Genomic DNA, 25,964 nt, shown 5'->3' with positions numbered 1-25,964 from the left:
CTGTCGTCTCCTCGCTGGCGCTCTCCCTCCAATCCAACTTTGTGTGTGGGTTTGTTTGAGAAAGAGTGAGTGAGAGAGGGAAGGGGGTAGGAGAGATAGTCCAATCCAACTTTTCTGTGTGTATGTGTGTGTGTTTGAGAGAGGGGGGAGGGAGGGAGAGAGGGAGGAAGGAGGGGAAGGGAGAAGAAAAAGAAAGGAGGAAACTTCTTTCGCAAAGGAGAAAAACAATTGCTGTTGCTTTAAATCCGAACTGAGCATGCCTGGCTGTGGAATTCTGGGAGTTAAAGTCCACAAGTCTAAAAAAAATTTAAACCCACCACTGTGTCAGTGCCTCACCAGCCATAAACCTCACCGCACGTCACTGCTCTGTACCACGTCTTTTAATTTTGAGAAACCATATTTCTATTTATTATTATTATTATTAAAAATACATATTTTTTTCCTCTTTCAATTCTCCGGTATTTTTCCTATGCCCGTTTGCTGCTTCAACAAATAGCTTTAAATATGCTTCCCCCTTGGATTTCTGCAGTCAACTTCCAACAAAAAATATTTTCTCACCCAGATGACACTCCATTCACTTTCTCTGCTCCAGTACAGTCTTGGGTAAGACATGGATTATTTTTTTAACTGTATGTTTCGGAGTGCCTTATAATTATTTGGTGTATTTCGTTTCCCTCTGCAGCTTGGTTCTGTCCTTTATCGTTCTTTGGGAATTTTGTTCATCGGAATTCCGTTCGTTCTTCTGACTGTTATGCTGGCTGCCATGTCCGGTACATGGCTGGCTGGTTTTGCAATGTGTCCTTTCTGCTTTGATAAATTGCGTCCAGGAATCGGGAGCTTGCTCTGGAATGATTTCCTCCGCAACCAGCACAAAATGGCAGTCTTCCGTGCATCTTGGGCTCCCTTTCCTTCCGTTTGGCATGTAGGCAATAGACCTCCTGTTCCTCATCTGTGTAGTCTTTGTACTCCCAGCTCTCCTGATACATGGTTGCTGCTATTTGCAGCACATTTGAGTTTCCTGTTTTTTGGATTGCTGCTTCCGCTGCTCTGGCTTCTTCTAACACTGCTTTAAATGTAAGATTAGGCTTTCACAATAGCCTCCTATATAGATTGAGGTTGCAAGCCTATCAAGAATGGTTTCTTTTATATGACTAAATTTGCATCGAGCTGCTGTTTTCCACAGTGCAGCAACATACTGATTAATCTTCTCATCTTCCTCTTGGTGTCTGTGGTAAAAACCATGTTTGCTCACCATAGTTGAGGTTATGGGTGTGTAATGTGTCCGGAGTAATTCTTGGAGTGTTCGCCACGGTACCGTCTGTAAATCAGCTGGTTCAGACAGCGCTTCAGCCATATCGAGGCCTTCAGGTCCACAATAACTCAGGAAAAGTGCCTTCTTCCTAGTTGTCATCTTTGTTCTGGTATATATCATCATTCAGGCCATCCATAAAACTGTCCATTAAAGCTGCCTCGGACCAATCCCACATACACACAGACAACTCACAAAATTCTTGGACTCAGCCACTGGACTTCTTCCCTGAGTAAGAGTCTTTATCCTAGTTCTCGCCTTAGACTCGGCTAGAGGGTCATCAAAGTGCTTCTTCAGGGCAGCCATAAATACATTATAGTTCCTCAGCAAGGGGGAGTCATCATTATGCAAAGCGACCATCCAGGCTGCCGCTTTGTTCTCCAATGCTATGGTAACAGCTCTCACCTTGGCTTCCTCATTAGGAAAATCCTCCTCATTCTGTGACATACAATTCCAGACCTGGACCAGGAAAAATCCCAGCTCTTTGGGTCTCCTCTGAATTTCACATCAAGGGCAGGAACTTTTGGTATTCGGTGTCTGCAGGGGACCCCTCTCCCCTTGGAGGGACTCAGGCAGCTGCTGCTGCTGCAGCTAGGGCTCTCCCATCCTGATCAGCTCTGCTGTCTGCCCCCAGCCCCCCCCCCCAGGGTTAGACAGGTCCTCGGCCCGTCTCTCTTCTTGATCAGCAAAATCAGCTTCTCCCTCAGCACGGCTCTCACAGAAACAGCGTTTCTTCCATGCCTCTTGAAAAAATTTCATAGCAGGGACATCATGAGGTCCTCTTGTTCGGCTTCCTACCAGGCAGCCTCAGGTCGCTGATGTCAGCTGGTGGTAACTCTGGCCAGAATCTCCTCAGAATCACTCCTCTGCCCCACTCCCAGTGACCACCGGGGACGAACAGATCTTTCCTCTAAGTTCAGTTCAGTGATCCATTCCATTTCCAAGGGGCATAAAAATCTGGCAGCCCCCATGTCCTCCTGGTCACTGCATGGATTGGACATTTCTTTGGTGGGTTTTAGTTTTGAGTGCGCTCCCCTCGGAAGGTGTTAGCTCCGGGATGAGTGCGAAGTGAGATTTTGCTTAATGTCAGGCGAGCCTCCTTCAGTAACCAAGAAAGAAAACTCCCAACTCCATTGTGGAATTAAAAAGTACTTTTACTGGTTATGAAAAGATAGCTGCGAAAGTAAAGCAAGATCTGAGCCAGAAAGGTGCAAACACATACATATCAAACAATTACCCAACCCCCTACCTCCAATGACCCCCACCCCAGTGTCCAATCTACAACTCACTAAGGTGTCATGTGGGTTGCATCTCCAGACAACATCATTACATTGGTATGCAGGACGGTTGGCCTTGCCCAGGTCCAAACACCAGCCATCAACGTGCGCAGAAGATGGTGAGAAGAAAACTCCCTTTGCCATATCACCTCCAGTACCATTTATTCTCATCCCAAATACCATGCCCTCACCCTCCCCGTTTCTATGACAGCCGATAGCAAGTAAGCAAAGCAGAGGCTGACACTAGTGTCGAATAGATCTACTAGATTGTTGGTTTCCAGGAAACACTGGAATTGGAACATATATTTCTTCCAACTCTCTTTGGCTGGGTTGAATGGTGGAGTATTGTGTGGTCATCTTGGTGCCGATGCAGTGTTTCACTTCTGCGATGATGATCGATGTGACGTGGGTGCCCTGGTCAATTCAGCTCCTTTGTCCTTTGTCCTTTTTGTAATGCCAGTGTTAAGTTAGGGCTGAATGAAGAGACAGGAGTAGCATAGCTCTTTATTTACCGTGTTTCCCCGAAAATAAGACAGGATGTTATTTTCTTTTTTATTATTATTATTATTATTATTTTTGTTACATAGACAACATAATCACATAACAATAGAAAAAGAAAGGCAGAGGGAAAAGAAAAAAAAAAGGGGGGGAAACCACACACACAAAAAAAGAAAACAAAACCCATCATCCCATACAGTATGTCATTTGATTACAGGTGCTTTAACCTTTATCATTCTTATACATTCGTTGTTTCATTTAATAGATTTTGGTTTCGTATCGTTTCTTACTCCCCTGCCTGTAGCAATCCATCCCTACTACATTTCCCCCCATACACACACCCCGTATCTCTCTGTTATATATTTAATAGATGCCACAATAACCCAGGGTTAAAAAAAAAAGAAAAAGGGAAAAAACACAAAAAAGAAAAAAAAACCATCATCACATGCAGCATGTCGTTTGGTTGCAAGTGTTTTAACATCTGCATCTTCAAATAATATTTACCGTCTCAAATGTTTCATCTAATATAACTAAAGGCCTCATTTTCATTCTACAATATATATTCAGTTAACATTAGCATTATTTTTCCCCAGAAAGTATACTTATATTCATTGTTAACCTTGCATTTCATACCTTCAAACAGAGATCTTATTCCTTCATTTTTCAACAAAACATCGCTGCCTATATATACCAGTTTTCATTTGTTCCCTTATTAGAATTGCTTATCAGCAGCGAAATATCATTATAATAAGTTCTTAACCTTATACATTATATCACCAGACCTTATATTAATTCTTCATTGTGTCATTATTAGATTATTTCACAGCATAATTATATCATCATTCACTTTCTTCAATTAAAGCATAAGTATATCATTTTTCATTTCCAAAGTTTTTTTCTTCCCCTAGCCACCGATAAAACATATCTTATAAAATTATTCATCCTCTTGCTCTCTAATTTCAAATGTCAATTTACTCATTTCAGCACAGTCCATTATTTTTCGGATAACTTCTTCCTGTTTTGGTATTGTTTCGTTTTTCCAGTTTTTTGCAAATACAATTCTGGCTGCTGTTAACACATTTACAATCAGATATTTTAAGTCTTTGTTGTAGATTTCTGGTATGATCCCCAATAAAAAGACCTCTGGTTTAAAGCACTGTTCCCTCTAAGGTGCGCGGCTGCGTGGCCGCGCACGTGGAAAGAAACCCCCGCGCAGCAGTTTCTAACTGCCGCGCAGAGATTTCTATCAAAGCAAACGTGGGGAAGTCCTTTGCAGGCGGCTAGAACTGGCCACCCGCAAAGGACTTCCCCAGACTGGGATATTTTTAAAAAACGGCGGTCCTTCTAGCTCGCTTTGTTGCTTGGTTTGCTGCAGCCCTGGGTAGCCATGGAGAGGGCGAGTCAGAGGCAGCCCAGCACCTGGCATCCCCCCCCCTCGGCGGCACCGAGATGGCTCTCCTGGACACCTGACCTGCCAGTATCTCCCCCCCGCTTTCCGCCTTCCGGAAGCCCATCGCTTCGGGCGCTTCAGGCTCTTTTCTTTCCTCCCATCCCTTGCCCTGCTTTCTGCTCGAACGCAATATCTGCTGCTGCCTCCTCCTCCCCCAACAGTACTACCGGATTTGCCGCCCAATGCTGCGGCTGAGGTGAAGCCGCCAAAGCTCCCACCAGCACCCCTGCTTAGGTGAGGTGTTCCGAGCGGAGGGGGAGGCAGGCACCGCCGCCGCTGCCAGTGGGAGCTTTGGCGGCTTCACCTCAGCTGCAGCGCCGGGCAGCAAATGTGGAGGAGGAGGCGGCGGCAGCAGTTATTCGGGGGGGGGGCTCGTCACAGCAGTGATAAGGCCATAGATCAGTCATTTTTAGATGCAGGACATTTTCATACAGTAATGTAGAAAAAGCAATGCTGTCTGCCAAAATGCTGTCACTTAATGAATATGTATAAACATATCAGTGAAAAGTGGGTGAATGAAAGGCAGTAAAAATAGGAAACGTTTGCTGAAAGCAATACAAACAGAAATGCCTTCTTGTTAAATTGTTCAAATACACATTTTAAATATTGTCTTAAATTTCTTGCTGGTTTACAAGCATTATTTTTTTTCTTCCAAAAATTAAGTTAGCCTCAAGGAATTTCATTCCCAAGAAAATGAACACAGAAATGAATGTAAAAAGAAACTATTAAAAAAAAAACCTGTTCATTAATTATATAAAGCACTATTTTACTTACACTATTTTCTCCAACTACCATTTCAAATTATTCACCCTTCGAAGTTCCTATGTTTCCCTCTCTCCATGTGTGTGTGTGTGTGTGTGTGTGTGTGTTTAAAATGCAGGAATAAAAATGCTCCTAACACACCACAACTTTAAAGGCTATTTTTTGTTTCAAATGCCAGACTTTCTGAGCCAACATTTTGGTTGCTAAGCAGGAGCGTTGTTAAGTGATACTGATATTATTTTTAATTAAGCGGGCCCCTTGAATAAACATAACTTTGAGTTTCAAATAATACTGATTTCGTTGTTGTCTTAGGTGACATCTGTGAAAAAAATTCAGGTGCTCAGGCATGAAAATGTGCCGCTCAAACACTATACTTTTCCGCTCACACTGAAAAAAAATTAGAGGGAACATTGGTTTAAAGTCTATTTGTTTGTGTGTCATTTTCTCCAACCACATGTGGATTTTATTCCAGTATCTTTTAGCTTCAGTGCAAGTCCACCACATGTGGTAGTATGAACCAGGTATCTGGTGACATTTCCAACACTTTTCTGATTTAATCTTGAACATTCTTGCGATTCTGGTCGGGGGTAGGTGCCACCTGTAAAACATCTTATACAAGTTTTCTCTATATGCAGTAGACATTGTCATTTTGTAATTTTGAGACCACAATTTCTGCCAATTCTCTAAGTCAATCCCATACCTAAAGTTTTTTCCCCAGGCTATCATAGTTTCTTTAACTTGTTCTTCATGCAATTTAAACTCCAATAAATATCCATATAGTTTTTTAATTACTTTTTCATCAGTGCCTGTTAAAATTTTGTTTAATTCAGTCATTTTATTATAAAGACCTTTAGTTTTCCTATCTTCATTATATCTAGATTGTATCTGTACATATGAATACCAGTTCATTTCAATCCCTTCTTGTTTCAACTCTTGAATAGATTTGAGCTCACCCTCTGTATTCAATAATTCTATATATCTAACTGTTTGTTCCTTTTTATATATTATTGGATATGAAAATGCTTCAATTGTTGATATCCAGACTGGAATTTTCAAATAGTGTAATCTTTTAACCTTTTCCCAGTTTAACAACAACGCCTCCCTTATATAATGTCTTCTAAAGTAACCATGTGATTTAGTTCCCTTATACCATAAGAAAGCATGCCATCCCAACAATAAGTCGTGACCTTCTACATTCAATAATCTAGAGTTTTTTAATGATATCCATTCCTTAATCCACATCAAGTTTGTTGCCTGATAGTATAGCTCCCAATCAGGTAGCCCAAATCCTCCTCTAGATCTAGCATCTTGTAGTAATTTAAGTTTTATTCTAGCTTTTTTCCCTTGCCAAATAAATTTCAAAACTATTTTATTTAGATCTTGAAAAAAGTCCTTACCCAATCTGATTGGGATTGTCTGAAACAGGTATAGAATTCTAGGTAGAATGTTCATTTTAATTGTAGAAATTCTTCCCATCATTGATAAGTGCAAGTTTTCCCATTTCTCCAAATCAATTGCTATTTGTTGTTTTAGTCTGGTATAGTTATCCTCTTTAAGAGTGCTACATCTAGGTGATAAGTATATCCCCAGATATTTAACCTTACTTGTATTTTGAATCTGCAACATTTCTGACAGCTCTTCCTTTTGTGTTGCTGGGATATTCTTTGTCATGATCTTTGTTTTATCTTTGTTTATTTTCAAGCCTGCTACTTCTCCATATTCCTCTATTCTTTCTAGCAATTTGGGTGCTGTTTCTAATGGATCTTCAAGAATAAAAACTAAGTCATCTGCAAACGCTTGTAATTTATACTCTTCTCTCTTAATTTTCATTCCTCTTATTTCTTCTTCTTCTCTGATCTTTCTGTTTAAGACCTCTAGTGTTAGGACAAAAAGTAGTGGTGATAGTGGGCAGCCTTGTCTCGTACCTCTCTTTATTTCAATCGGATCTGTTAGTTCTCCATTTACCATTATCTTTGCTGCTTGTTTCTGATATATCATTCGTATAGTTTGAGTGAATTTCTTGCCAAAATTCATCTGCTCCAGTTGCAAAAACATAAATTGCCAATTCACATTGTCAAAGGCCTTCTGCGCATCGAGGAACATCAGTGCCATTTGCTTTTCAGGATGGGCCTCATAGTATTCCAAAGTATTCAAAATCATTCTCATATTGTCTTTAATTTGTCTTTTAGGTAAGAAGCCATTTTGATCTGAGTGGATGAAGCCATTTAAATATTTTTAAGTCTCTCAGCTAGTATAGATGCAAATAGCTTGTAGTCTGAATTTAATAAGGAGATTGGTCTATAATTCTTGATTTGTGTTAGATCAGTCTCTTCCTTGGGTAGTAGTGTGATATATGCTTCTGACCATGACTTCGGTATTTTGCTCTCAGACATCACTTCATTCATGACTTGTAGGAGTGGGAAGGTCAGTATTTCTTCAAATGTTCTGTAAAATTCCACCGGTAGTCCATCTGGTCCATCTGGTCCTGGAGCTTTCCCGTTGTTTTGTTTTTTAAGTGCCTCTGTTGGTTTCCAGGAAACACTGGGATTGGAACATATATTTCTTCCAACTCTCTTTGGCTGGGTTGAATGGTGGAGTATTGTGTGGTCATCTTGGTGCCGATGCAGTGTTTCACTTCTGCAATGATGATCGATATGACGTGGGTGCCCTGGTCAATTCAGCTCCTTTGTCCTTTGTCCTTTTTGTAACGCCAGTGTTAAGTTAGGGCTGAATGAAGAGACAGGAGTAGCATAGCTCTTTATTTACCGTGTTTCCCCAAAAATAAGACAGGATCTTATTTTCTTTTTACACACAAAATATGGCTTGAGCCTTATTATGAGGGGAGGGTTTATTGTTTTGGGGTTGCCGGGCGGCTGCTCTCTTGCGAGTGGGCTCCCAAACAGCCGGGCACAGCCTCATGAGCAAATGGCTGTCGCAGCAGTGCAACACAACAGCCATGAAGCGACCATGCTCAAGAGCACCACCTGGCAAACCCACTTTCCAACCGGGCACAGCGCCATTTACTGACCTAGGGGTATCGCCAAGCCTGTTGGCCCCTGCCCAGCTCTCGCGGCTTGGAGCCTTCAAAACGTCAATGAATGGTGCTCTGCATGGCTGGAGAGGGGACTGCGTGAGTGGCTGTTCAGCTCTCAGTCACACGCCTCCCAGACTCACAATGCCCTGGCCCAATTCTCCCTGCAGAGCCAGGGCACCTCCGTTGCTGCCGCCAGCACTAGCGCCATCCCAGCATGGCTTTTTCGGTGACTTCCAAACTGAGTCATCTGGCAGTGGCTGCTCTGGGCGTACGCTCTATGGTTGCATGCTCTACCTACAGCCAGCCCACAACCATAGTGCATATGCCCACAGCTGCCACTGTCGGAAGACTCAGTTTGGAAGCTGCTGAAAAAGCCATGCTGGGATGGCGCTGGTGCTGGCGGTGACAGCGGAGGTGCCCTGGCTCTGCAGGGAGAGCTGGGCCAGGGCATCATGAGGCTGGGAGGTGCGCAAGCGGGAGCAGAACAACCGCTCGCGCAACCACCTTCTCCATCCGTGCAGAGCGCCATTCACTGGCATTTCGAAGGCGCCCAGCCACGAGAGCTGGGTGGCGGCGAATAGGCACTCACGCAGATTGGCGATACTCCTAGGTCAGTGAATGGTGCTGTGCCCGGCTGGAAAGGGGGTTTGCCAGGTGGCTGCTGTGCCCGGCTCTTTGGGAGCCTGCTCGCAAGAGAGCAGCTGCCTGGCAACCCCCCTCTTCAGCTGGGCACAGTGCCGCTCACCAACCTAGCGGTATCCCGAAGGCACCAAGCAACACGATCACCTTTGCCCCCCCCTCCCCGTTCCTGCAGCTTGGCACCTTCGGGATACTGCTAGGTTGGTGAGCGGTGCTCTGCCTGGTCAGAGGTGGGGGGTTGTCCAGGGGGCTTATTTGTGGAGGAGGGCTTATATTTTTGCCCACCAGAAAAATGTGGCATGGCCTTATTATCAGGACATGTCGTATTTTCGGGGAAACACGGTGGTAGACCAGTACATTGAACAGGTTCTCCAACATCTCCATCTTTTAAAGGGAGCTGTCAGGCAGCCCAGTCACTGAGATTTCTTTATTTTCCCACCAATCAAATTGACCAATGGGCTCACAGTTTGGTAATTTCTATTTAAGAGCCAGACCAGAGTGAAGCCTCTGCCCAAGGCTTCAGTCTTTATTTACATATGTAACAGAGACCCTGTCTCTGACCTGCAGCCCTGGCAACTCTGCCCACTCAGTGGATTTTCTGCCCTTTAAAGAGGGCACTACAAAAATAAAATGCCCATATGTCTGGAACGGCCACTGGGTTTCTCTTTCCTGCCCAGGAGACTATGCTGGTTTTCCAGGCTGTGGCCTCCTTCGACTGCACAGCACCTACCGCCACGATCTCAAGATCTACGCCTCCGATGAGGGCAGAGTCCAGATGACAGCGGCAGCATTTGCAAAGGTTCCTGGGAGGGGGAGTTCCAGTCAGGCCAGCAGAAGCTGTAGGAAGACTTGGGTCTCTTCCTCACCCTCAGTGTCTCCTCAGCCCTCTGCCTGGCTAGAGCAGGGGCCCTGCAGGGGCTTCCTTTGCAGTGTGGAGAGGGGGGAGGAGAGTCTTAAGCTGTGTCTTCCCACAGGGCCTCCTTGCTCTGGAGGGGGAGCTGACGCCCATCCTAGTGCAAATGGTGAAGAGCGCCAACATGAACGGTCTGCTGGATAGCGACAGTGACTCCCTCAGCAGCTGCCAGCACCGGGTGAAGGCTCGTCTGCGGGAGATTATGCAGAAAGACGTCTCATTTTGCACAGAGGACTATGAGAAGGTGATGGAGGTGCATTTCTTTGGCCTTGAGAAAGGCTTTCGTAGGCACCCCTATTCTAGAAAAATGGCTGAAAGGTCCCAAACTTTAGTAGCAGCCAGAAAGGCAGCCAAAGTTTGTTCCATCGGGCTGCTATGGCCTTTTGCTGCTTTATATATATATATAAAGAAAAAAGAGAGAAAAGAAAAAAGAAAAAAAAACCACCGTATATAAATACATTCTTGTTCTTATTGAGACTATTTTAACGCCCCCCCACCCCCCCCCCCACAAATCCCCATCCCTAATCCTCCCGACTTCCCAGGGCCCACACCTGGCACTACCTTCTGTCTAAAATATCTTGTATACATATGGATTAAAAATAAAGGTAATATGTCAAAAGAAAGAAAAAAACAAGAAAACAAAAAAAGAAAAGAAAAGAGAAAAGAAAAAAAAAAGAAAAAAGAAACCACTCTTTGTGTTGATCTCAGCCACCCATCTTTATCTATGCTTAAATAGTATAAGTCATTCTATCTATATTTTATTCTCGTTCTTACTTCTTTGTTATTTACCCCAACCTTCTGTAGACTCTCCCGTTCCTCTTCCTAAACCTTATATTCAGGTAAACATTTATACAAATTTGTGTAGGCATCAATATACAGTCTAACCAAAATTGATCCCTTCCGATAAAATTTAAGCAACGTGGTTCATGCCACATATTCAAATATTACTTTACAGAAGAATAATCAAACTTTCCCTTCTAATAAAATTTAAACAGCGTAAATAATCTTTCTTAACCTCCTTTTCAAACAATAATTCAAAATAATCTAACCAAGCTTCCCCTTCTTAGTAAAGTTTAAGCAGCGTAAATCAAGTATTACTTTACACAAAAATCAGTTTCTATCTTAAGATAATCCCAACCGATTTTCTCTTCTAATAGGATTTAAATAACGTAAATCATTCCACATGCATTTTACCCTCATCCCTTGCTTGTCTGGTATTTATCACTATCAAATTTATGCAGACATTTGTTTAAGATCTAGCTCAAAGTAATTTCAACCAACTTTCCCTTCTAATAAGAATTAAATAGCATGGATCATTCCACATATTCAAATAATACTTTCAACAAAAGTCAGTTAACCTTCTGTTTTAAAGTAGTCCCTTCTAACAAAATTTAAACAACATAATTCATTCCGCATTCATTTTACATCTATCTTAAGATAATCCCAACCGGCTTTCCTCTTCTAATAAGCTTTAAACAACGTAAATCATTCCGCATATATTTTACCCTCATCCCTTGCTTGTCTGATGTTTACCACTATCAAATTTATGCTGACATTAGTTTAAGATCTAGCTCAAAGTAATTTCACCCAACTTTCCCTTCTAATAAGAATTAATCCGCTTTTTCTACCGGAGAGAGGTCGCAAACCCCCATTCGGTCCACAACTTTGGCAAATATTTTAAAATGTCTAAATTCTCGATCTCCGTTTTTCTGCTTCTCCGAGGGAGGAAAGGCTACCCCCTCCATCTTGCAGCCACGCGGCCTGCCGTTTGCCTTCTCCTTCCGCTTGTCTCTCCTCTCTTCCAAGTGAGTCAGGAAGTCCCGCCTTCAAAGTCCTACGATAGAAATCTCGGGCCTCCGAAACAGAGTTAAGACGAAATCTTTGATTCTCAAATGTGACCGTAATGCCGGCAGGGGCCTCCCATCTGTATCGAATCTGTTGACTCCTAAGCTCTTTAGTTAAAAAGGCGTAGTCCCTTCTTGCTCTCAACATCTGGAAAGGAATATCTTTGAAGACAATCAGGTCCTGGTCATCAACTCGGAGACTGTTATTATGAAACTTTTGCACAATCGCATTTCTGGATTCTTTTGTGGAGAAATATATAATTATGTCCCTCGGGAGCTGTCGCTGTTCCGCTACCAATGAGTTCTGGCGATAGATTTTCCGAATCTGCCAATCAAAGTTAAGTCCCGGGCTTCCCACCGCCTGGCTGAAGGCTTCAGCAAAGGTCTGTTTCAGATTCTCTTGCTCCTTTTCACGGAATCCTCTAACTCTTATTGCAAATGCCTTCCTATTAAAATTTATCATCATGAGCTGTTCTTCAGTGTCTCTAATTTTTTGTTGTAATATTTGAATATTAGTAGTCAAATTAAAATTAGCCTTCTCCAAGCTTTCCAATTTATTCTCTATTTCAGCAGAATAATCTGACAGGGCAGACACGGCTGCGAACGTATTCGCCTTCATTTGGTTAATTTTAGACCTTAAATCATCATATAGTTCCAATACATATTCCTTAATTTCTTTTTTAAAATCATTAAATATTTTAAAGAAATATTCCTGTGTTAAAAATTCTCCAGTAGAGGGCATAGGAGACAAAGGCTGTGGTTCCAATATGAATTCTTTAAATTCTTTAGGCACATTTGTAGCAAGACGCTTCTTTGATCTGGGTGCCATAATAAATAAACAGATAAGCAGCGCTTTTGCTCCCCTCTGTTTCCAAGGAAAAAGAGTTTATTTTGTTAAGGAGCGGTCTGCAGGAAGGTAAGACCGGCTAAGTATATCTACTATCAATCACCAATTGCAAAGGTCTTTTCTGGCCACCAAGAAAGGGCTCTGGCAGGCAAGAGGCCTTGGCCTGATTCGGTTCATCCGCTCTCAAGATGAAGATTAGGAGCTTAGGGTGGTGGTGAAGGCCGCAGCCTTTTTCCTAAGCTCTGACTGATCACAGCTATAAAGCTTCAGGAGGCCCAACTTAACCAGGGGAATCAGGCACTGAGAGGGCCTGGAGTCTGAGGGCTGGGCTGCAGTCACCCAACTCCAAAAACCTTTTCCCTAGGCAGGATGCCTGTTCAGCCACATGGAAAAAACCATATTCTTTAGATGCATTTTTGTTTATTTTCTTTGGGATATCCTTTAGAATAGGGGTGTCAAACTCGATTTCATTGAGGGCCACATCAGGCTTGTGTTTGACCTCAGGTGGTGGTGGTCTGGGGTGTGTGTGGCCAGGGTGGGCATGGCCAGCTCAACGTCACTTGTGTTTGAGGGCATCTGTGGCAGCCCAAGCGCTCTGCCAGTGAAAATGGGCTCCTGACCTCTTGCAACCCTCTGCCAGTGAAAACAGAGCTTGGGGGGGGGGTCGCATGCAGCCCTCCGAAGTTCTGTTTTCGCTGGCAGAGGCACTGCGGGCTGGCCCTTTGCTGTTTCCAGGTCAGCCAGATCTAAGTACCCGTGGACCAGATCCGGCTCCCAGGCCTTGAGTTTGACACCCTGGTATAGAAGTAGACTTGATTGCTCTGATTTCTTATCTTTGCTGGGAGAGAGAGTTATAGAGTGCAACCATTTGGATTTTCTTGCAACACTGGATACGAGGTAATGCTGAGGCAGAATGTGTTTGGAATTACATGGTGTCCCTTTCCTGCCTGATGGACTTCAATGGGAGATTCCCCTTTGATCCAAAGGCTCAAGGTGGAATGTGGTGTCCCTAAGCCTGTTGAGAAGTAACCATTTCTCTGCAACATTTGAATGTCTCCTGACATTGCCTCTTTAATGGGTGTGAAAGAATAAAAAAGGAAATAATTCTGATTGTGATAGTGGAGTTATCACAAGTGAATAGCAACAATTCAGGGAAAGGCATTCAGGAATGAGAAGAGCTCTATAAAAGTGTCAATGGCGCTGGAGAGAGCGAGTATCACAGGGACTGTTAGGACTACATATGATTCCTTGCTTATCTTAAAATCTATCAGAAATGAACCTTTATCATAAATAGGTTGGGCATCTCTTCACTGGCATCCAGTTAGAATAATGTAATAAGGGTATATAAACCCTTTGAAGAAAGTAGAAGTGTGCAAATACATGCAGTTTGTAAAGTTGACATAGGAGTAACCTTTGTGAATGGCAATAGTTGCACATTTAATTAATGATTATTGATTGAATCAATAACACAGCTTGCCTGCTGGAGTTGTGGGTTTTCCATGGCTGGATGTTTTCAAGAATAGACTGGGCAGGTTGTCTGCTTGAGCAAGGGGTTAGACTAGTGGACCTCCCAGGTCCCTTCCAACCCTATGATATTATGTTATATATTCTTATTACTGTAATTCAAGCCAATTGGATTATAGCCATTATTTTCAAATCTTGCTAACACTTGGCATCTCCAATCAGGGATTTTGGCTTCATGCGCAGACAGGATTCTTGCTGGAGCAAAGGAACTCAATAGGCAAGCATTCCTCAAGACAGAATAAATATGGCTTCCAGGTCTGAGATATACATTTCCCAATGGCTTCTGCTTTCAACTCCAGAAATCCCAGCTGAGCATGGTGGAGGCAGTTGGTCCAAATCTGGTCAGCAGCCTGGTTGGTCCCTCATGGGCACCGTTGACCTTTTGCTCTGATTTCTCCCCAGCTGGCGCCAACAGGCAGTACTTCGCTCATCAAGTCCATGAGGATCATTGGGAATCCAGTGGAGACCTGTGAACAAGTCTTTAAGCTGATTGAGAACCTCACTTCCCAGATCCAGAAACGTCTGGAGGACCCCAAGTCTGCTGGTATGAGTCATTCCCTTTGTAGCAGAGAAAAGTGGGAGTTGCATGGACATGGCTCGTGCCATAGTGGGCTGCTTCTGAGATGGTGGATCTTTGTTGCTTTTCTAAAAAAACTCTTGAAGAGTTTTGGGACCAAGGGGCAAAGTCCTGGAGTGTGTGAAAGAGGCCCAGGGCTTAGGAGGCTCCTCCATCCAAAGGGAGTTTGCTCTTCTGCTCCCCCAGCTTTTCTGGATTCTCAAAGCCAAAGGTGGTCTTTGAGCAGCAGAATTTTTGGTGCTTGCAGACATCCTGGAGTTGTAAGAAACAGCTGGTCTGCCATCCAGAGTTCAGCTGATCTGTCCCTTCATGTGGCACTGATGGTTTGTTCTGGCTTGGCAGACTTGCAGCTGTACCACAGTGAGACCCTGGAGCTGATGCTGCAACGCTGGAGGAAGCTGGAGCAAGACTTCCGACTGAAGAACCGGCGTTACGATATCAGCAAGATCCCCGACATCTACGACTGTGTCAAGTACGACATACAGCACAATGCTGGCCTGCAGCTGGAAGGCACCCATGAGCTGCTCCGGCTCTCTAAGGCGCTGGCGGATATTGTCATCCCCCAGGTATGGGGCAAGCCTCGCTCCTCTGCTGCCAAGCCACTCCGGTCAGGCTGTGTTGTGTTGAGGCTGCCCTGCAAACACCCTGACCTTTTGCAGGAGTACGGCATCAGCCAACAGGAGAAGCTGGAGATTGCGGTGGGCTTTTGCCTGCCTCTCATCAAGAAGATTCAGCTGGACCTGCAGCGAACCCACGAGGATGAGTCTGTCAACAAGCTGCACCCCTTGTAAGATATAAGCAGATGCCCAATTTGCCCCTGACAGGGTGGGCTTGGGCTGGGTTGTCTGACTACAGGAAGCCAGCTGATGATGCCCTGTGGTCCTTCCCCGGCTCCTGGGCTTGCATAGGAGGCCTTGGGGGCCTTTGTGACCCAGCCCTGCCTGCCCAGCAGGGTGACTCTTGCTGCCTGGCTGGTCTGCTTGCAGGTATTCCAGGGGAGTCCTGTCTCCAGGGCGTCATGTCCGGACACGTTTGTACTTCACCAGTGAGAGCCACGTCCATTCCCTACTTAGCATCTTCCGCTATGGAGGCCTGCTAGATGTAAGCTGGGAGCAACCACCAGGACACTTCAGGGTGCCATGTTCAGAGTGTTGCCCAGAGCTTTGCCTCCATTTCTCAGCATGAGCCCAGCTGACGGAGGCTTCTGAGTGCAGAGTCCTCCTGTTTCACTTGTGCCAGAGATGGCTGTTCTTTAATCAGCCTCCTTTTGGTCCTGGCCTCCTGAGGGGCAGCTGACAGCATTATGGGCTTTGGAGTCTTGTGGGGCTGCAGAAGGAAGGGGAGCTACCTTTGCCTGAGGCTAGCCAGGAGGGGAGGGAATGCAGCAGCAACTCCCTGAGGCCCCCTTACTCAGGGCTCCCTGCCTGGCTTTGCCAGGACTTCAGTCCGGCCTCCCTCTGCCACTCCTTTCCATGCTAGGCCTCAAAGGACACCCAGTGGAAGAGAGCCATGGACTACTTGGGAGCCATTTCAGAGCTGAACTACATGACCCAGATTGTCATCATGTTGTATGAGGACAACAACAAGGTGAGGGCGGGGCCAGCCAGAGCTGAGCCAGCTGAGCACTTGGGCCCATCTCATCCACTGTGTGGCTGGCCTCTGCAGGACCCATCATCCAAGGAGAGGTTCCATGTGGAGCTGCACTTCAGTCCCGGAGTGAAAGGCTGCGAGGAGGAAGGCAGTGCTCCAGCGGGATGCGGCTTCCGCCCAGCCTCTGCAGAGGTGAGCTTGTATCCAGGGAACCTCCTCTCTTTGGAGGGCAGCTGGATGCCAAAGCAGGGTGTTTCATGTCATACACAGGGTGTCAGGCTGTTCCTGCAGCAGCAAGAGTAACAGAGAAACAGCTGCAACCTTTTCTTGTTACTCTAACAATACTTCTATCTCTCTTTTCCTCTTAAAGAGAAAACTTTGGCACAAATGCATTAAGCAACCAAGCTGCAAAAGCAAGGAAGGAGAGCTCTCCTGTCTCGGCAGCCCAAAGCCAGCCAGCTTGCTTCTCCTTCCCCACTGTTAGCAAGGCAGCTTCCGTGCCCAAAGAGAGGTTCCCACTGCTTGGAGCATCACAACGTCAGCTTTCTTACAGAAGGAGGTCAGAAAGCCAGAGCAGGGAAGTCTAGAGGACCTGGAGGAGTCCAAGGGCAATGATGAGACAGACAGGGTGGAGGCCCGGTCCCCGCAGCCTTCGGAGCCGGTCTGCATCCAGCGCCGGTCACCCTTGATCCGGAACCGCAAGGCTGGCTCCATGGAGGTGAGTGGGGGAGCTGGAAGAGGAGGGGGAGCAATGCATCTCAGCTGCAGCCTAGGCAGGGGCGGCTCTGGGTGTGTGTGTGTGCTCTTTTCCTTGGAAGAGTGGGGGCTGCTCTCTTTTGGCTCTCTTGGCTTTACAAACATTTCCTTTCTGCAGGTGCTGTCCGAGTCATCCAAATCCAGCGGGTACCGGCTCTTTTCCTACGCCAGGCATTCATCAGAAGGGAAACAAAGTGGCTTGGGTATGAGGCATGAAACCCCCCTTTTGCTCCCTTTTAGACTGGCCTGACATACAGGTAGGGAGGGGAGCTTGGAGCAGCTGGGGGAGCCGAGATGCAAGAGGCAGAAGCAGCCGCTCAGCATCTGTTAGCCTCCAACGGGGCTCTGATCCAGCTGAGCAGGTGGGGTGCTCCTGCGGAAGAGGGAGAACTGTGGGGAAGTCTGCTCTGCTTGCTTTGTGTGGTTTTGTCCATCCTCAGACAAAGGAAGCTTCCCTTCTGTGAAGATTGGAGTTAGATTGGCTGAGTTAGGAGGAGTTAGTGATAGTCCCAATTCAGGAAGAGGCCTGTTCTCAGTTGAAGATGAAGCAGCATCACTTCTTGACGGGAGAGCAGGATCTTTCTTTTCCTTTGAAGGGGATCTGCCTCCTTGGCCCTTGAAGTGCTCAGTGACACTCAACCCCCAATCTGGCATTTGCGGATTGTCTGGGAAGGAGCCACGTTAGCTGGGTTGCCTTGGAAGGCTGCTGAGGGTTCTGACCCCTGCTGGGCATCATTGGCCTGCTTGCGCTGCTGGGCTATTTAGGATTAGTCTTCCCAAGTACCTGCCACCAAGGCTGCAGGGGCCGCTTCCACATTCGGGGAAGCGGCCATCTTTTGGGGAGCGATGAAGCCCACAGCCACCTCTGCTCTCCTCATGCCTGAGCCCAGAACTGAACTGTTGGAAGGGGTTGGGGATTGAAGGGATATTGCTGGGCTTTAGCATGCCAGAGATTCAATGGAAGGAAACCATCACCGCAAGGAGAATTTTTGAGCAGCCACAAGCCAGCCCGTTGGGAGGTGACGCTGATAACTGCTTTTCTGCCTTCCATCCTGCCTGAGAGATGGCTTCCTTCAGGGCCAAGGAGATGATCCTCCCCCTCCTCCTTAAGGGAGCGTAGGATGGTTGCAAGGAGGCTGGGGGGGGGATCTGTGGGGATGGGGATAGCTGAGCTTTTGATTAGTTCTCTCAGATAGAGCCAGGGCCAATAACCCGCTCAACAAGGCTGCCAATTGGTTGCAAGGAGATTTCAAGATAGAAATTCAAGATTCCAGAAAATGCCATCAAATTTTTAGATGTGGAGATTTTGGAAAAGGCTTCCTGGCGACAGAGAATGTTCTTGGATGCAGGTGAGGGAGGAGGGCAGAAGTTCCCACTCAGTGGGGAAAAGAAAGCCAGAGACCATTGGCAGCCAAGGACTTTTCCTGGCACATGCTGCCCTTTGGGCAGTCCTCCCATCTTGTTTACTTTCCTGCTGGAAAAGGCCAGCCTGGGGTTTTGTGCCAAGAGATGGCTCAGGTTTCCCAAGAAAGTCCAGCTTTGCAGAAAGAAGAGATTTGGGTTGGGATGTGTCCGGCTGGTGCCAGGCCGCTGTCCTTCTTTGGTTACAGAATTTAGGTGCCTACCCACCTTGAACAATGCAGCAGCCCCAGGCAGATGATGAAAACAGCCCAGCTGAAACACACACCAGTCACCAGCAATCAATACTAATCTCTAGCAGGCAATCTAGCCCCCATCCAGACCCCCTCTGTGTGGGAGTTTTCGCATCTTGCCCCCCAAAGCGGGGGAAGAATCCCAAAACCAGAACAAGCTGGTTTGGCACTCATTCTTGGGGCCTGGCTGGGGCTAGGGGGGGCATCTCAGAAAGGAGAGAGAAGAAAGGGACTTTCCTTGTCTCTCCTTTCTGAGATTCCCCCTCCCTGCCGGCCGGGGGGCCAGGCCTCAAGATTGAGTGCCAAACCCAAAAACTGCAAAGATGGCCCAAGACCAATTTGCAGGCACCCAGAGACTCCTAAGCCAGTGGCCAGCCAAAGCCCCCTGTGATGGCGGTGGTGGGCAGATCACCCCAAAGGGCCCATGAAAGAAGCCATGCTTGCTTTCCTCATTGGGAGCTCTCTGGCCAGAGGAGAACAGTGGTCCAGGAAGGAAGCATCCTGCATGGAGGACATCTTTTGGCAAAGCTGATCAGCTGCTTTTAAAAGGCATTAAGTCCTGAGATTCCTGTGAGCTGATTCGGAGCTTTGATGGAGGATTTTCCCTGGGCTCCTGCACAGTTTCTGGAGTCCCTCTATTTTTTCTGGTCAAGTGTTCCAAAGTGAAAAAATCCCCTCCATTTCCATTATTGCCACCCAGGACCAGTCACGGCCTAGGACTCTTTCCTGCCGATGCCCTTAGTGCACAAGGCAAAGTCAGCTGCCATCCATTGGCTTTCAACTGACCCAAAGCTTGGAGCCATCTCCTGTTCTAGAGCTGGCAAGATGCCCACGCCCACTGTCTCCTGGGTCTCTTGAGCCATCCCGACAGGGCCCAGGGCAGTGCTGGATTCAAAATTGTTTACTACAGGTTCTGTGGGTGTGGCTTTGGGCGTGGTTTTGTGGGTGTGGCTTTGTGAGCGTGGCAGGATAAGGATACTGCAAAATCCCCATCCCTTTCCAGCTCCGTTCTCCTGTTCAGGGCAACAAAAGAAGATCGGCTGGGAGGTTGGGGAGGCAGTGGGGGGGGGGGGGAAGGGTGGACAACCTATTTACCGGTTCTTTGAACTACTCAAAATTTCCGCTACCGGTTCTCCAGAACCTGTCAGAACTGGCTGAATACTACCTCTGGCCCAGCGGGAGGGAACTCTGCTCACTGGCGCAATGGGATCTCTTGCAATGGAAGAGATGTGAAGAGATCAGCTCCCGCTCTGCTTTCCAGGGTCCCCGTGCTCAAGGCTCTTCAGCACCACTGTCCTGGGGGGCTCCTCCAGTGCCCCAAATCTTCAGGACTATGCACGCAGCCATGGGAAAAAGTTTGTCTCCAGCTTTCTGTACAAAGATGGTAGGTGCGCCTTCTGATTTGGGGCCAGGGAACCAGGGTCTGCCTGGGCGTGGAGGCTAGGGGGAGTTGCTGGAGCCCCTTTCTAGTCACAAGGGAGATGTGGGGAAGGACTGGCCTCTCTCTTCTGCCCCGAGGCTGCTGCTTGTGCCTGGCAGCTGGAAGCTAATGAGGCAAGGTGGAAGGTCACTGGGGGGCAGTGGTTAGGGTGCAGTACTGCAGGCCACTTCAGCTGACTGTTATCTGCAGTTCAGTGGTTCTATTCTCACCGGCTCAAGGTTGACTCAGCCTTCCATCCTTCCGAGGTGGGTGAAATGAGGACCCAGACTGTGGGGGCGATATGCTGACTCTGTAAACCGCTTAGAGAGGGCTGAAAGCCCTATGAAGCGGTATATAAGTCTAACTGCTATTGCTATTGCTATTGGCGGCTGAGAGGGCCCCCAAAGAGGCTCATGGCCATACAAGGCCTTTGGGAAATTTCTCAATGCGTATTTGCAAGGATAACTTGCATCTGTAAAAACTTTTTGAAGCACCTAGTTATGAAAACCTAGTTAGTTATGAAGAAGGATCCAGCAACTAGAACAAGTTCAAAGAAGGGGGGTGAGGATGATTGGAGGACAAGGAATTACATTCTTCAGAGATATTTAATTATTATTCCGTCTGAAGGCCACTTCATTTGAACCTGATTCTCTATGGCATACGCTGTATTTCAGTACCAGGCTTAATATAAATAAATTGCCAGTACTAATAAAAAGTCCTATAGTCCAAGAAAGTTTGGTCAGTCAGAAAGTTTAGCCAGTTTGGCCTAGTGGGTCAGATGGTGGCCTAGAAACCAGGAGATGGTGAGTTTGAGTCCTGCCTTAGGTGTGAAGGCCATCTGGATGACTTTGGGCCAGTCACTCCACCTCAGCCCAACTCATCCCACAGGTTTGTTGTTGAGGGGAAAAGGGTAGGAGTGGAGAGCATTAAGTACATTTGCTGTCTTGAGATATTTATAAAAAGAATAAAGTAATAAATGAAACCTGGTGCTTCCAGTATAAATGGCCTCGGGGGCGTCTCCACTTCAGTCCCTGAAGGCTTCTGGGAACCAGCAGGGAGGAGGGCTGGGTGTGTGTGTCACAGAGGAGCCCAGGTCCCCTGAGGTCAGCCCAGAAGAAGTGCCCCCTCCCTGATTAAAAAGCTGGAGGTGGTCTCCTGCCTAAAAAAACCCAAAGTTGTACCCCTGCCCTCCCCTGATTCTGCAGCTCCTTTCTGCCTTGAACCTCTTCAAGCAAAGTGCCAGTCGGTCTGCATTTGGGTTGGATGTTGTTAGTCTAAAGAGTACAATTTTGGAGGAGACTTCAAGAGCTCTACTGTGTGGTCAGTCTGAAGGTCTGGGAGACGTTGTGGATGATGGGCCATCAGGGGAATCTGGCTTCTGATGCCAAAAGTGGCTCTTAGGTTGCCAGGGGTGATGCAAGAGTCCTCCAGATTTTGTTGTGGAATTGCTGCCTTGAACAGGACTGAAGGAAGCAATTGGACACCAAGGCAGTCCTGGCATAGCTGGTATTAAGTGGCTACTGAGTTAATCCGCTTTCTGGGTTCATATAACACACCAAACCATAAATTGACCACAATAAGACCATAAACTAATCCCACCTCCTATAAATAAGCCTTAAAACTGCTCAGGAGCTTTAAGGAGGAGTGGATGCAGCCAGTAACTGGTCTGCAAAGGCCCGCTCCAGCCTGTCTTGGATTGCAGAGCCCTGGTTGAGCTTGGCTGGTGGGGAAGGGCTGGCCGCTAACCCTGTTTCCTTGTGCCTGAAGAGGCTAGGAAGAGATGCCAACAGAGCTCGCTCTGTCCTGTCTTCTTTTCTTCAGGTTGGGCTCGGATCTCGATACTGTCCTGAAGAGACTGTCCTGCCTTTCAGTACAATTTGGGGATCCAGTGAGCTTAGCCCAGCTTTTTCGCTTTTGTGTCCCTCCCTTGTTTCCCCACCAGCAGCAGCTTTGGCAGGGGCCAGCTGCCCCTCCGCACTGAAGGGATGTTTTTTCTTGTTTCCCCAGAGCTCTTGTCTATGCCAGCCATAAAGAGATTTTCTGTGTCATTTGCAAAGCATCCAACTAATGGTACGTTTGCTTCTTAATTTGAGACTCTCCCTTCTCGGCTGTCCCTGTCCTGCACTTGCTGTGTCCTCATCTCTTGCTGTATGTTTGTGACTGGTTGTCTTGTGTAATGTTGTCTTGTATTTCCTCACAATAACCGCACTGCTCTTTTCAGAAGGAGGAGAGAAGGGTCACTTAGTCACCACAATGAGGGTGGGCTTAAGGGCCAGGGTCACTTCAAATCAAACCAAACCTTTATTGTCAATGCACAACATGTGTACAATGAAATTGAATGACTTCTGCACCTCTTTAAGAAATTATATCTACTGACCCACGGACAAAGTCACCAGGAAGGAGACTTTTGAGGAGGGGAAACATCTGCTGCCTTGCGAAAGTCCAACAAAGTGTACACCCACCCACCCTGTTCACCTTTCAGCCATTTGCCTTAGCACAGAAGCACTTTTCTAGAACACAGATGGGGAAAGGATGTGGGAGAAGGTCATTCCCCAGAGCAGGAATGGGGTCTTCACCTGGTCCAAGAGCTCCTTTTAAAGCTTCCCCCTTTAAATGAGCTCTTGACCAGGCGAAGACTCCATTCCTGTTTTAACAGGACTTTGCTGTCTTTGGGAAACTCCCCCCGAGTTCCCAACTATAGTAGGGCTTCTACTATAGTTCTCATTGTTCTGAAATTGGGGTTCCCTTTTAGCAGTCATGATCAGAGTGGGCTTCCAAGCTATAAATAAGGGGTTGAAAGGTGGCAGGTGGCTTACTCTGAAACACGTAGAGGAATCTTTCTCATGTTTGCAAGTTTTTGTTCTCCACGTTGTCTCCACAAAATGTGGAGACGACAAAAGTGTGCCACTGTGTCTTGGAGATGTCATCTGGGTACTTCAAAGTCTCTCTGACATTCCTGAAGGACGTAACAATTGAATTTTTGGGTGTAAAGGTTTGGACAATCTCTCAGAAGGGCAAGGAAGGTGGCCTCCCTTGTGAGAGCACCCGCTAAGCCTGGCAGAGGCTCCGTGCTTGGAAGCGCCTCCGCCTTGTTTCAAAGCTCATCCAGATCTCAATCCTTGCATGACCAACTCTCTGGAAGGTATCTGAGATTAAGTGCCTGGCAACCTTAACCTTCTGCAAATGCTGAGGGTGAAAGACTGTAGCAAAAGGAATGAGATTCTCACCACAATGGTCATGAACAACCCAGTCCAGAAACCCGCATTTTATGTTGTAAAGTGGAGCTTCTGATAGCTCTGGGCAGATTTTTCTCTATGTCAAAAAAGAAAAAAATGCTGCTCACCACCAAAATTGTTCTTTGGCTGTAAGAACAGCAGGTTTCCTTTCTCAGCTGTTGGCTGTGCCACATGGGTACACTCAAATTTTGCCCAGAAGGAGGGGGGAACCTTTTGTGAGGCTTCAACAGCCGCATGCAAGAGCCCTGTGGAGATTTCTTTTTCATGTGGGCCGATGGCTTTGTTGTGCCCGTTATGGAGCTGCTGTTCATAGGCACCTGAAAGGCCACCAAGGGACCCTGCCCACATCCGAGCCAGTCACCTCCTGTCTACTATTTGAGAGGGAAGCCATTTTGTTAAGAAACTTCCCCCTTCCAAAATGCAAATTTTAATCTTAAGCAGCCTTGGTGCAGGGATCCACAAAAAACAATGACACTTGGCTGGTTTTGCTATTTTGCAAGATATAACACAGGTAGAAATCTCCTTCCCTGAAAATGTTTTTGTTTTTTTAGGAGATGGGCATTGAGCTATAATCCTCCCTTTATATCTCTCATTCACTTTCTTATCCCCCCTCCAAAAAAATTGGTATGCTTGTGGTCTGTTTCCTATTTGTATAAGTACCAAAGTGTGTCCATCACGGCTTTTTCTGGGTTTATTTGTTCTGCTCTGTACCAGTTGAGGAGCATTTGAGCTGAGAATCTGGCTATCTTTTTTTCAGGCATTCCTACCCAAATCAGAAGGAAGGAAGCAGAGATTTTCCCCCCACCCCCACCATGACGTTGCTTTCCTCACTGTCCCAATGGGTGGGGTGGGCAGCTCTCCTGCTGGCTGTGAGGTCATGCCTGTATAAAAACTCAGTTTTAGTACTCTTAGAGCACAGAGCCGTCTTTAAAAAGCCGCCAATCATTTTTCATGAAACAATGAAAAGGAGAGGCAGCCCCAATGGTCTCTGTCTGTCCCCAATAGCTGCTCCCACATCTTGATGCACCCCAAATAGTGCTGCCCTCCAGTGTTAACCTCCTTAACAGGTTTTCTCTAGAATAAAACGGAGAAATGGCACAAAACAGCATGAATTTAAACCAAGTCAGCGAATGAGATCTGGGCTGTTATGCAGCACAGCCACTCTGGACAAGCGTGGGAGGCATCTGCAGAGAGGCGCTTTTCCCAGTTGCTGTTGCAGCATTTCCTGGACTGTCCAGGGGTTTCTGTCCCAAAAGCATTAAGGTTGCAGCCCACGACCAGCCCCCCACAATGATGGGGCCTGGGAGATGGCTTTCATCGCTGCTTGTACTGCAGATGCACCCCCCTCAGCCCCCAGTGTGAAGGGGAAGCTGTCAGATCTGCTGCTCTTCTGCTTTGATTTGGGGGGGGAGGCTCAGAAAGGGTCAGAGCTGCTGCTGCTGACGTTTGGGGTGATTGGAATGGAAGCAGGCTGGGTGGGCAAGGCTCCCCAACACTGACACTGCTGTGTTTGGTCTGCAGGGTTTGAAGGCTGCTCCATGGTGCCCAGCATCTACCCATTGGAGACACTGCACAACTGCCTCTCTCTTCGCCAGGTCAGCGATTTCTTGACCACTCTGTCTGGGAGCTGCCCCAACGCCCAGCCGAGGCCTGGCACAGGTAACCCCTTGGGAGGGAGCAGAGGGGAGGGACCTCTGGGCTGGGCATCCTGGGCTGCAGCTCTGAACTCAAAGCCATATTTATTTGGTTTCTCTTTGTGTCACGCCTTTGATAGACATGCCGTCATGTCTAATTCAGAGACAGCTTGTAGGTATTGATCAGAACAAGTGAAAAGGTCAGGCATGCGGTAGAATTCTTGTATTGCTGGCAAATGGATACCAAAGCAGGAGGACATCCAAGGGGATGCCAAGACAAAACGAACAGTGTCATGGTTGTTTAAGCCCCCCAAGGCCCTCCTTAATCTGCCAGGGGAGCCCAAATGGCAAAGATGTCTGCAGAGTTCAACCCCCCCTAGGGGTTTCTTTTATTGGGCAAGTTTTAGAATTCCAAAATCTTCCCCTGCACTACTGGAGCTGCTCAAAGGAAGGTCAGATGTCAGGGAATGAGGATTAAGTGTCCAGCAGGTCCTGGGTGCTGTTTCAGCACAGGAGAGGGGGAGTCGGGATTCAATTGGGGTAAGAGCTGAAAGTTACAGATCGAAAGAGCCAATGGGAAGAGCTGGCTTGTCTCAGCAGCCTCCCTTCCAGTTTTAAGTGGAACAGGCAAATCTGTTAGAGGTCCATAACCTCATTTCTGAGCCAACCACAATCTCTTGTTGGTCTCAGTGCCTGAACAATCCTGGCTGGAGGTCAGCTAAACTGCAGCACCAACCCTGGGCAGCAGGTAGGGAAGGGCAGGCCGAGTATCTGAGAAGAACTGTGAGCACCCCGCTGTGTGATCTCCAAGCTAGGCTCACAAACCATCCGAAGAAGCAGTCCTGATTCTATTGGTATCCACCCCACCTTCCCATCTGCTCGGCACCAAGGTTGATAACCCAAGAAAGGGTTTGTGCAAGTAACCTTGGCTAAATCTGCTGGCCTTGCTCTGAGTGCAACTCAAGACACCTATTGGAACAGCTGAAGACTTTCCCCAAAGGA

At 46.9% G+C, this 25,964-nt stretch overlaps 1 protein-coding gene across 4 annotated transcripts in view; it reads left to right on the top strand.

Annotated features, from left to right (window-relative positions):
- PPIP5K1 (diphosphoinositol pentakisphosphate kinase 1) overlaps positions 1 to 25,964 on the top strand; it is a 48,209-nt gene that overhangs the window by 20,797 nt on the left and 1,448 nt on the right. For 2 of the 4 annotated variants that reach the window (XM_087704451.1, XM_087704453.1), the window contains 13 exons: positions 9,647 to 9,768; positions 9,944 to 10,126; positions 14,500 to 14,641; positions 15,017 to 15,240; positions 15,334 to 15,461; positions 15,661 to 15,775; positions 16,154 to 16,261; positions 16,340 to 16,456; positions 16,818 to 16,982; positions 17,139 to 17,223; positions 19,934 to 20,056; positions 22,100 to 22,162; positions 24,850 to 24,987. In XM_087704451.1, the coding sequence (XP_087560577.1) occupies positions 9,647 to 9,768; positions 9,944 to 10,126; positions 14,500 to 14,641; positions 15,017 to 15,240; positions 15,334 to 15,461; positions 15,661 to 15,775; positions 16,154 to 16,261; positions 16,340 to 16,456; positions 16,818 to 16,982; positions 17,139 to 17,223; positions 19,934 to 20,056; positions 22,100 to 22,162; positions 24,850 to 24,987 (1,713 nt within the window). The other 2 variants (XM_087704452.1, XM_087704454.1) reach the window with 2 other exon arrangements.

The sequence above is a fragment of the Thamnophis sirtalis genome, unplaced genomic scaffold (genome assembly GCF_051295495.1).
Source record: "Thamnophis sirtalis isolate CommonGarterSnake01/CBP01778 unplaced genomic scaffold, rThaSir2_p1.2 scaffold_2, whole genome shotgun sequence".
Classification (NCBI taxonomy): domain Eukaryota; kingdom Metazoa; phylum Chordata; class Lepidosauria; order Squamata; family Natricidae; genus Thamnophis; species Thamnophis sirtalis.
Note: the sequence above shows the minus strand (reverse complement) of the source record. Positions and strands in the feature narration are given on the sequence as shown.